The 12,377-nt window shown below is 36.8% G+C and overlaps 1 protein-coding gene across 1 annotated transcript in view; it reads left to right on the plus strand.

Annotated features, from left to right (window-relative positions):
• The window catches only part of Cask (calcium/calmodulin-dependent serine protein kinase (MAGUK family)), a gene marked incomplete in the record, with an annotated part of 363,168 nt that overhangs the window by 272,947 nt on the left and 77,844 nt on the right, over window positions 1-12,377 (plus strand). Inside the window, 1 exon segment of the mRNA XM_005413251.2 lies at window positions 4,899-5,020. Coding sequence (XP_005413308.1) covers window positions 4,899-5,020 — 122 coding nt within the window.

Here is a 12,377-nt window from a genome sequence, read left to right on the forward strand (position 1 = left end):
CAAGATAGTTAAGATAGTTAAACTACTAGTTTCTCTTAATTCATTGAAAAGAAAGGTTTGTGCTAATATTGTTTGGACAATGAAATGCATATATCTTGTACTCTAAGTAACTAATTTAAAGATAGCAATACACAACGTATTAATCATTGTTACTCTATTGTTTTGAATTTTTGTTTTATTTTTTCTCTTTAAAAATAAACTGCAGTATTATATATTATGTATGTATGGGTGTGATATATTAATTTTCATTACTGCCACTAATTAAAACCTGAAACAAATAGCAATAGAAAACCCCCAGCAATGTTTTATGCCTATTTACATTTTATAATGAATTGAAAACTGTGGAACTTGTAGACAGACTTGATACTGAACTGCAGATGTCAGTTATATGTCTGTGCAACTGAGAGTTTGTTCTGTGGTTCGCTAGTCACATGTAAAGAAAGAAAGAATGGAACTAGAAGAGGTGTTAAGCAAGATGTTTAAATGATCAATAATAAAAAAAGATTTCAAGATTAGGCCAAAAATAAATGTTTGTTTGATTTGAAAAGATAAAGGACAAGTGGAATGAAAACTGTAATTTTCCTACCTAATTACAGAAACTTAAAATTAGGGGCAGTTTTCAGAGCTGGAAATAAGCAATTTGAGTGCAACTAGAGAAATAGTTCCTTTCTTGATTAAGAACCCAGTAACTTAATCACCTTTTGATCCAAGATAAGACCATAAGTAGTTTAGAAGAGGTGACAGATCACGGAGGTTTGGTAGAGCCTCCTGCAAATGAAGGCGCCCACATGCCCTGGTTCCTTCCAGGAGAGCATCCATCCAGTGGGCCCATCCAGACAGAACACCCCTCGGAAAAGCACTGAATTCCTGCTCATCTACCTCCTCTTAGAGGCCGCCCCAGCTCCTCCCTAGGCCACCGCATGGTTTTCACTTCTGCTGTACCATTTACTTCAGGGCATAGTATGCCTACTGCACCTGCCTGCATAAGAGCCCCTTGCTTGTGGCCAGGGATCATGTCTCTGTTTTTACTGAAGCCCCAGCCTTGTACCTGGAAAAAAGTGGGAACATCCAATAAAACTTCTGCTTATGGTCTGACCCAGCAGGGCTTTGTTCAAGTTCTTTTCCAGCTTCCATATCCACGCAGTAACCATAGCTCCTGCTGAAACCCCCTCCCCCGTGTTACTTAGCAAGCCAATTAGTGCAGTAAGCAGCTCCACCACCTCCTCGCTGTGATCTTCCTAGACCCCTCTGAACCTCAGTGCCCTATCTAGAAAGGGGGAATAATGTCTGCCTTATTCTGTGGGCCTGATATTGTGCCTAGCTCATAATAGAGGACACTCAAGAATTGGGAGCTGCTATTAGTATGTTTCTGTAAGGATTTCATTCAGTACATACTTTATGAGTGTCATAAAATGAATAAAACATAGACCTGCTTTAAGGACCTTACATCTAAGAAAAAAAGAGTAAGCAAGTGCACATAGAAGTGACCTGTGGAGTGTGCCGGTGGGACAGGAATGGCACACAGCACCTGGGGAGTTCGCAGACTGGCAGGTGATCCATCTCTGGTCGGGTACAGACAGAACTGCTTTCCAATCATCAGCCTGGCCGTCTTAGTATGTGCTTAATACAAGATTGTTTTTACTATAATCCTATGTATTAATAAACTGCTGCATGGATTACATATCAGCAAAAGTGATGCCAGGTAGAGACAATGAAAACTAGGTAAGGTTTTACCAAGAGAATTGAATGAAAATAATTAGGTTTCTACATTACCTGTTGACTTTGTAAAAATATACCCATAACCCGTGTTATTAGTATTTTTATTATTGTACTCTCATAATCCAGGAATTTCATAAGAATTGAGTTTAATAACATGGTAAACCTGGTATTATTTAATTCTACTGTTGATGATGTGCTGGGTTCAGAGGGACATCTGGGGCTAATTTCTTCAGACCTCTTGCTTTCCAAGGCTTCCAATACAGGATGAACACAGAGTTGCCTTTGAACTAATTTCCATGGCTTTTTCTTGCCACTTTTAAACAAAGTAAAAGTCCTGAGAAGAGCAAGTAGAAGGAAGCAGACTACATTAATACATCTTGAGAAACAGCAAGGGAGATGAGGACTAATTTCTCCCTTGTGTTTTTTTTTTTTATCCCATTTAATATCCATTTACTATTTCTGGTAAGAGAATATCAGTAGCCTTCCAGGCATAATCATTCAAAATTTAAAATTGTCCATAGTTATTTCAAAAGATTTTCATCTGTGGGTCAAATAAACTAGCACATCCATGCCAATAATAAAAAGGAATGCACTGTTAATACACGAAACAACCTGAATATATCTCCAGAAAATTAAGCTGGGTGAAAGAAAGCCAAGCCTGGTTAGGCGTGGTGATGTACACCTATAGCCCCAGCACTCAGAAGGCTAAGGCAGGAGGATCACCACAAGTTGAAGGCCAGCCAGGAATACATAGTGAAACCTTGTCTCAAAAAAACAAAACAAAACAAAAAAAGCCCAAAATGTTACATACTACAATATGATTTCATTTATATAAAAGCCTTCAAATGACAAAATCATAGAAGTGCAGAACAGATTAGTAGTTGCCAGGGTTAAGAGAGAGTATGAGGGAAAGGAAATTAGTATGACTATAAAAGGGCAACATAAAGGACCCTTACGTATCAGCGACAAGCTCCTGTGTGTGATATTATACTACAGTTTTGCAATGTGTTACTATTGAAGAAAACTAGCTAAGGGATGTATTAAATATTTGTGCTGGTTTTTTAACAAATGCATGTGTATCTATAGTCATTTCAAAATAAGTATTTTTTTAAATAGCCACAATAAATTCCATGTAGATACCTACAAGATTTATGGCTTAAGCACCAAATCTTTAACATAACTAATGCTGCAAGAATCAGCAGTTTATCTTTTTCTCTCTCTCTCTCTCTCTCTCTCTCTCTCTCTCTCTCTCTCTCTCTCTGTTGCTATTGTACAAAACTTGTAGGATATGGACAAGAAGAGAATGACTTATTAATAGTAAAGTAAAGATAACTACTACTCTTTTAATATATTTCATTCTGGTTTTTTTCTTGAGTTTATGTGATATTTTACTTGGTTCTTATCATAATTCAGAATGTACAGTGTACATGGTTCTGCATTATACTTTGTTGGATTTTTTGTCATAAGAATTTCCCTAGATCTTGAAAATTCTTCAAAAGCAATGTTCATTCAGCTACATATGCCATCATATAGATACCCTATAATCTGTGTCATTGCCTCAGATTTTACCTTCTGTTTTATATGATAAATATCCCTATACATAAATCCTCTCCTTCCTTTCCTGAAGGTATGTTTTTGTAAGTAGAAATCAAAATTACTAAATCAAGGCAGTTTGACCTATTTACCAGGTTGTTTTCTGGAAAAATGGTACGGATTCACATTCTCACCAATAAGTATGTGAGAGTAGATAAAGGTGTATGATAAGAAGAATTAGAAACAGCATAGAGTTCTAGAATATAATTTCATGTTTATCTAAAACAGGATTTTTCAGTCTGAGCGCTACTGACATTTAGAGCCAGATAATTCTGTTTTGTGTGGTGCTGTCCTGGGCTCTATAGGATATTTAGCTGTATCCCTAACCTCTGCTTGATGTTGAGAAAATAAAAAATATCAGTATCTCCAAACTTTATGTGTGTGTATGGTGTGTGTGTGTGTGTGTGTGTGTGTGTGTGTGTGTGTTGTACTGGGAATTGAACCCAGGGGCTTTGCACTGAGCTACACCCGCAGCCCTTTTTTTTTTAAGTTTGAGACAAGGTCTCACTAATTGCTAAGTTGGCCACAGTGGGCTTGAATTTGTGATCCTCTTGCGTCAACCTCCCAGAGTGTTGGGATTATAGGTATGTGCTACACCTGGCTATCCAGACTTTTAAGATAAATGTCCCCTTAAGGAGAAAAATTGCTCCTGGTTTAGAACCACTAATCCAAAGATTTAAACGTACAATGAAGCACTTAATCTTCTCTGGTGTATACGGTTATTCTGAAGTGAGCCTCTTGGGTTTTCTTATGGAGTATAAGAATGTATATTGTCTACAGAATAAAATAGGCCAGGGGCTTCTGTAAGGCTATGTAAATGACTTGTTAATACCTGGCCAGGTACCCTGGCTATAAAAGGAAATGTAAGGAAGCAACACTTCTACTTGCTTTGCCCTACAAAAATGGATTGCCTTGAAATTTAAGATGGTAGTTGGATATACCTTTCAGTAAACCTAGCTTTGATCTTTGTCTTCTGAATAAGAAGGGCATGACAGAATGAAAATGACTTTTGTTCTCTTGACTTTGTACGTAATGACAAAAAGGAAAGAAATGGACTAGAATTTTTGTTAACTAAAATTGGGTCCTTAAAAGTCCTCCAAAGTTTATTTTAAGTGGTAGGAACTCCCAGTTGATGATTTGGTCCCCAAGATCTATAGCTGGCTGTACTCTCAGTTCATGAAGGAATGCCCCATTGTAAAAGGCCCACCGGTGCTTCTGTAATATTTGAAAACGTTCTGGGGTCCTGACATTCAGACTCTTTCTGATATACAGCCTGCTGCACCCTGATCTTCTAGTTGCTCAGTTAGAGTTAGTGAGTCTGTGAAATTCAGAGAACACATTCTTCAGTTTAGTTTTTAAAATCAAGAGTGAACAAGTACATTGTTGAGAATATAAACTCACTGAAAACACTCTGCCCTTAGATGGCATGAACTCTTTTGAGCCTCACCTTCAGTAAAGACACTAGCCTTCAAAGTTCTGATGTTAGTTCATTGTTTGTAAGAGTAAAATTAAAATTAGCCTATTACAAAGGTTAGTTTAACATTGACTTTCCATACTAGCTGTCTCTTTTCTGTTTGGTTCCTCAGGAGCAGTCTCACAGGTGCTGGACAGCCTGGAAGAGATTCATGCACTTACAGACTGCAGCGAAAAGGACCTAGATTTTCTACACAGTGTTTTCCAAGATCAGCATCTTCACACACTGCTAGATGTAAGTCTTGTTTTTTTTGTTTTTGTTTTTTGGTGAGGTGAGTATTTAGCATAACTTTTGACTTTACATGAATTCTCAGATGTCCATTATAACAATCCTTTTTCACTTGCCTTACATCTATGAGAAATGTAGGAAAATCATCCATCCACTGTAGATTCAGAATTGAAATAAAGTAGGTGTGTAGTAAGGCAATATACTCTTACAAGCAATAGTGGAAATGCACATATATATATATATATATATATATTTATAATTACATATGCATGCAAGTGATGTATGCGGTTTTTAAGAATGCAGCACAACTATAATTTGCCAAAGTATTTTTATTCTATTACAAGAATCCACTTATTTTAGCTGTGATTGCTTTTTATTGACTTTAAATATCATTTTAAAATATTATGCCTTAAACAGAAGTATAGAAGACAAAATCAAATAAAATATTGTGCATCTGACTGTATTCACAGATTTCATATTTCACATCACCGGATTTCATAGACTCGTGTCTTCTCCTTGAAAGACTATATATATTCCATCATATGACAGGATCCATTGACAGCAGATTGAAATCCAGAGGAAAAAGCAAAAGCTCATCAATTATGTCCTCTTTCAGTTCAGTCACAGTTTAAGTAAAATACCTCAGACAACTCTGTTCATTTCAGCAGTGAGAACTTTCTGAGGGTACAAGTTAATCATTTTATAAGAAAAACTCTCCCAAATGAGAGAGTAGGGGCTGGGGATTTAGCTTAGCAGCACAGTGCCTGCGTGGCAAGCACAAGGTCGTGAGTTCGGTTCCCGGTACTGGAAAAAAAAAAAAAAATGAGAGTAATATTTGCTTTGGAGTACCTAGAATTGTGAGGTGCTGAGTCATCTACAATCCAATGCTAATTTACACCAAAGCAAAATTTTCCTGAATGTATTCTGAGGTAGCAGTGGGTGTTGCCCTGGTGGCAAGGGGAAGTAGATCTTAACTGATTGGCTAAACTGATTATTGACCAAATCATTTTGAGAAGTGCTATGCTCTCTAGTCCCTTTATACAGATTCACAATGAGCATTATTATATTGACAGCTCTGAGAAGTCTTCAAGCAAAGAAACCTGTTGAACTGCGTTAACAGCTTTTCTCAAACTAACTCAGGCCCAAATCTTTCATTCATACTCTTGATAAGCTCTGTTGGGATGAGGACCAATTTGGGGAAAGCTAAGCTAAGAATGTTGTGTTTCAGCTTCACACTTTGTAGTTGTAGGTTTCTAACAGTTGTCTGTTTGCATCAATTTGGTCACTTCAAAGTAGTCATCAGATTTCCTTAGTTTGGTTTTTTTATGTAGTGCATGGATTGACTAGGGTTGACTGACTGCTGTTAACACGCAGTTCTAAAATTTGAGTTCTTAGCAGATTACAAGCTTATTTCTTGCTCACTTTACAATCCAGTGGCACCAGGTAAGGAGGTTCCACAAAGTCATTCAGGGACCCAGGCCTCTCCCATTGTGTGCCTCAGCTGTCCTCCAGTATCTTAGAATCTTCTGCTGTATCCCTTGCATCTAGCCAGCATAAGAGAGAAGAGAAAACATGGAGAATCTTGCAGGATCAGTGTTGGAAATGGGCAGCTTCACTTTTGCCCACATTTTATTGGCGAGTATTAGTTACATGCCTAACCTAGATGCAAGGGAGCTGGAAAATATGGCTTAGAAATATTTTGAAGAAGATAAGGAATTGAATCTCCTCTTTAGTGTAATTTATCTGAAGTAGTTTGAGGAACATTTATTTTAAATATCTATTATCTTACCTTCCTTGAACATCAAAAAGCCCTTGAAATTCATCCTGTTTTGTGGCTGCTAAGTAACATTCTGTTATCACAATCTTTATCAAATGTTCTGCATTATTATTGTTATTGTTATGTATTATTTGAATTATAATTTGACTTCTATTTATTGGCTACTTACATATCTAGTGCTCAGTATAATTGCTTCATATGATGCTGAAAGTTTTCATAATTGTGAATTTCCCACAGAAGCCCAGGAGAACTAGTTAGGTTAGGAGAACTAGTTAGTGGGGTATTTAGAAGATGCTGTAGCAGTGTCTAGAGATTTTATTTCAGTGTAATCAGTGATTTGGTCATTGCTGAGTAGATCTACTGTTTTGTTTTAGATCAAGGACTTTTTATAATTTAAAGGCTCCAAGAAGCCCAAATTGTTGTAAAAGTTGTATTTTTCTTACCAAGGTAACAAGGTGCATGTCTTAGTTACTTTCTTGTGGCTGGAACTAAATACTCAACACCTACAAGTTAAAGGAGGAAAGATTTATTTTGGCAGTCATCTGTAGAAGCTTCAGTCCATAGTCAGCTGGTTCCAAGGCAGGGTAGCATGGTAGAGGCAAAACAGTCCATAGCAGGGTACGCAGGAATCAGAGCAGGATCAAGGGAGAAGAAGAACATCCTTCCAGGCCACACCCAGTGACCCACCTCTTCCCACTAGGCTCCACCTTCCAAACTCACACCCAGCTGCAGCTGTAAACCCATCAATGGACTAATCAAGATCACATACCCATGGTCCAGTCAGCTCCTAAAAGCCCCACCTATGAGCTCATGAGGCTTTGTGGGTACATCTAGCTATAAGCCATAACAGTGTCTAAGCACACAAGCTTGAGGCTTCAGGGGAGATGCAAAAACATTGCTGGCTTGTACAGAGGGGTGGATATTCACACAAAAATTGGGCTTTTTCAGCTACCACTTATTACCTGATATAGTAATAACTTCTCAGACCTCAATAAAAACATTAATTTTTAGTAATTGTTCTGTTTGGTAGAAGCTGTCATAATTTCAGAAGGTATTCATAGATTTTAGCAAAGAAAAAATACTTAAATTTCCTTTGGATTCTTTTGAATTAAAAACCTAGAGAAGTGTCTGCATTATCAAGTATCTGCCCTGTCAGTATAGCTTAGTTTGAAAAGAAGCTATTGGACTGAGAATGAACCACACCCATTAAAAAAGACAGCATCAGGCTGGGGGAGTAGCTCAGAAATAAAACACTTTCCTAGAATGCAGAGGGCCCGGGATTCTATCCCCATTGCCAGAGAAAACTAAGACACAGTATCTTCTGATTTTTGGAGACAAGTGTCACCCATGAACTCCAGAGATGTCTTGAAATCACTTAGTATGAGCTGGCCCCAGGCAGTGTTTGGATGCATGTGGCTCTGAATACCTAAACTAAGACATCCTTAAATGAAAACTTAATCATCATGAATGACCTAAGCCATCACTGGAATATAGTCTTCTGCCGTATATCCTATAAGGAAGATTTGCTAAGCTCTTGTTTCACTGCTGAAAGGCTACGTTTCAATAACATAATCAGTGAAGTATTCAAGCAACTGCCACACTTAAATGCTAATGGTATGCATTAAAAAGGAAACCCAAGTAGAACCATCCTTTTGGAAAAAGTGTTTCAAGCGTTGACCCTCCACTTTTCTTCCTTCCAGTGTTCCATATTCCATGCCTGGTTTCAGGTCATTTTGCTTTGCAAAAGGAAAATTGATTCCTGTTTTAAGGATTCCAAGTAGTGGCACCCAGTGGCATTGTTTTCTGGACCCACATTAACTAAGGTTATTTAATCCTACGTAGCCACTTTGTAAAATATCTTTATTATATTTGTCATTTCTTTTAGTTCAATAACACTATAAATACTAAATGTGAGACTATAATATTTAAGCTGACCAAGAGAAACAGGATCAAGTTCCTAGGGATGAATAAAGATCATCCAGGACTGTTTTTTCTGGTCAGGCCTTTAAAATATTAACAAGCTCAGAATTGTAAAAGATATTATTAGAATCTAGAGGGAATGAAATTACTGCTGTGTTGAAAGAAAGCACTATGACAGCAATATGGATGGACCTGGACAACACTGTGTCCAGTGAAATAAGCCAGGTGCAGAGGGGCAAACAGCCTATGATCTCACTCAGAAGTGGGCTCTGAAGGTGATCTCATAAAAATAGAATAGAATAGTCATGGCGACAGGCTGGGAAGCTTAGCGGGGCTAGGGGAATAAGGAGTGGCTGGTCAACAGGTACAGAGTTACTGTTAGGAAAAAATACTTCTGCTAATCTATTGCACAATAGGGTGACTATGGTTAACAATATTATTTTGAATATTTTCATAGCTAGAAGAAAGGATTTTGAGTGTTCTCACCACAATGAAATGAGAGCTTATGAGGTGACAGGCTAAATGCCTTAATTTGATTATTACACATTGTACACACCTTTCAAAACATCACATCATACTCAATAAATATTTATAATTATTGTGTAGAGGCTTTTTTAAAAAAAAGAAAAGAGAGAGAGAGAGAAATACACTGGTTCCACAGAGGGGGAAACTTTTTTTGATTTTAAATTTATCAAAATACATCTAGTATAATCTGTAGTTAGAAACAGATCCAGAAACATCTAAACACGTGCTGCCTACCTACTTCCACCTTGGCACACATACACTGCTCCTTGTTCTGTGGAGAGAAATACAGAGGAATGAGAAGGACCTACTCAGTCTAGCTTGGTTCAGTCTATGTTTAAGTCCACATTGAGATGGTCTGCACAGTGACTCAGCAAGACCCTATCTCAGAATAAAAAATAAGAAAGGATTGTGGATGTAGCACACTATGAAATCTCTGGGTTCAATAAGAATCAAGATGTGATAAGTACATGTACCTATTCCCTAAGGTGAATATACTAGTAAAATAAAATCAAATTAAGAAAAATTTTAAAATAACAGAAACAGATAGATAGATAGATAGATAGATAGATAGATAGATAGATGATTGATTTGGGCTGCCAAACTGAAGTGCCACAAACTAAGTAGTTTAAAACAATAGAAATTTAGCCAGGTGTGGTACCACACACCTATAATCCCAGAACAGGTGGGAGGCTGAGGCAGGACTATCACAAATTCAAGCCCAACCTGGGCAACTTAGTGACTCACCAAGACTCTGCCCCAAAATTAAACATTTTTTTAAAGGCTGGGGATGTAGCTCAGGGCAAAGGCCTGGGGTTCAATCTTCAGTACTGGAAAAACAACAACGAAACCCAAACCCAGAAATGCATTGTTCTCCTACAGTCCTCCCAGCTAGGAAATCCTACATCAAGGTGCCAGTAGCCTCCAAAGGCTCCAGGGAAGAATCCTTTCTTGCTTTGTCTAGCTTCTGGTGGTTGCCAGCTGTTCTTGGTATTTCTCAGCTTATAGACACGTCACTCCAATCAATGCTTCTGAGCACCAAACGTCAGGCTCCTCTGTGTTTTTGTATCTGTTTTCTCATGGGTACCAGTCATTGGATTTAGAACCCACTCTAATCCAATATGTCCTCATTTTATTTAATTACATTGAAAACTACCATTTCCAAATAAGGTCACATGTTTAGGTTCTGGGTAGATGTGAATTTTGAGGAAATAACATTCAGCTCCATAGAGTGTAGAAAACTGATTTTACCTTGGGTTAATTAATTCTTTTAAGTATGAGTGTAAATTATACATATGTAATATAAAATAATGAAATGTAACCCTGCCAAAAAGTCTTTTAGACTTTTTTGGGAATTGGTATTAAAGTGTGGTGTGTCTTTGTGTAATACTGTGAATCAGTGAGTTGGAATTTTTATGTGATACCTTGGTGGACAGTTGATGGATAAGTTTTTGATGGTTTTATTTTTCAGATAAGAACCATTTTACAAATGTTATTTGGTGATAATTCTGTCTTCTCAATTTTTGGTAGAAATTTTCCTTTCCAGAATAAATGTTTACACTGTAAGTCCACAATGTTACAAAACATTGTTAAATGACACATTTATCTTTCTCAGCCAGATTTTGACAACCAAGTTTTTTAAGCACTCACCCCCATCTGTCATACCTCTGAACAGCTGTTATCATTTGTTATATTCTGTGTTTCCAAAGTAAATGTGATGCCCCCACCTAATTAAGATTATTTTCATGGCAAATCTTAAAATTGTTTTCTAAAACTGTAATCAGTGATTAAATCAAAAGAGCAAAAACTCTAGCCACAATAACAACTTAATTTAGAAGTCTTTGTAATATTAATTTATAAGTAGACTTCTATAATAGATTAATATTTTTAAATATTGCATTAGAAATAAACTGATACATGGAATCCAACATATTTTGTGTGGCTGATATCTTTATTACAATGTTTTACTATTTAGGGAGAGGTAGAGTTTTTCCATCTGGCCTGGAGTTAGCCCTGGAAAACTACAACCCTTGACTTACTGTTTTGCTTTTTTGAGATGACATTAACTTAATGGTCATATTTGGAATAGCATATTTTTAGAAGTCAAAAGTTTCCTAAAGGGAAAAAAATGGAAGTTTTACAGTAATCTGATGATAATGTTTTTGAAGAATTTGGGGTCTGAGAAATAAGTTAATATAGTTTGGATGTCTAAAGAGATTGCCAGTCAGGAAATGCCAAAGCTAAGTTTCTCATGAATTTGTAGTCTAGTGAGTTTTGCACTTAAATGTCTCAACAAGGCCTATCTGAGGACTTGGGGAGGCTGAGGTACTGGCAAGCTGTCAGGATCCCACCAGGTTTAAGTCAGCTTTGGCAAGTATGAAATACCGGTTAGGTAAGGGGGTCCCAGCCCATTGGTGGTGGTCATTGTGCTGCTTGCTTCCAAGTGTACTGCTGCTTATTTGGCATTTGAGGGCCTCTAATTCTACCATTTCTAGCTAGCTGAGCAAAAAGTTCTATGTCAGTGTATTAAAATATTGTCAATGGAAAATACTACACGGAACAAGATAACTGAAAGCTAGAAATAGCATATATTTTGAATATTTCTTGTAGCTTTTCTTCTTTCTTAATGTAGATATCATTTTTTAAAAACACAAAGCATATTGTCATTTGTTAGGCAGCAGTACAAAACTAACATGATCAGGAACAAAGAAAGGATTGTGTACTCTTACCATTTACTAGTTCATGTTATAGTAGAGGTTCTGGCTAGTGCAAAAAGAAAAAGAAATACAAAGCATAGATGTTAGAAAGAAAGTTATAAAATTGTCCCTTTGTAGAGATGTGATCTTGCATGGAGAAAAATCTTAAGGAATCTACAAAAAAATACTAGAAGTAACAGCAAGTTCAGCAAGGTCACAAGATACAAGATCAGTGTATACAGATTATCTATATATCTGCATGCAAGTAGCAAAAATATGAAAATAAAGAAATATTTATAGTATCACCAAAAATAAATACTTATAAGTTGAACAAAATTAATGTAAGATTTGCACACGAAAAACTACAAAATGTTGCTTAAAAATAAGATCTAAATATGTTGTAAAATGTTGTATGTCTGTTAATGTTTCCCTCCTTTTATCCTTAAAA

The sequence above is a fragment of the Chinchilla lanigera genome, unplaced genomic scaffold (genome assembly GCF_000276665.1).
Source record: "Chinchilla lanigera isolate Chin_1 unplaced genomic scaffold, ChiLan1.0 scaffold00164, whole genome shotgun sequence".
Classification (NCBI taxonomy): Eukaryota; Metazoa; Chordata; class Mammalia; order Rodentia; family Chinchillidae; genus Chinchilla; species Chinchilla lanigera.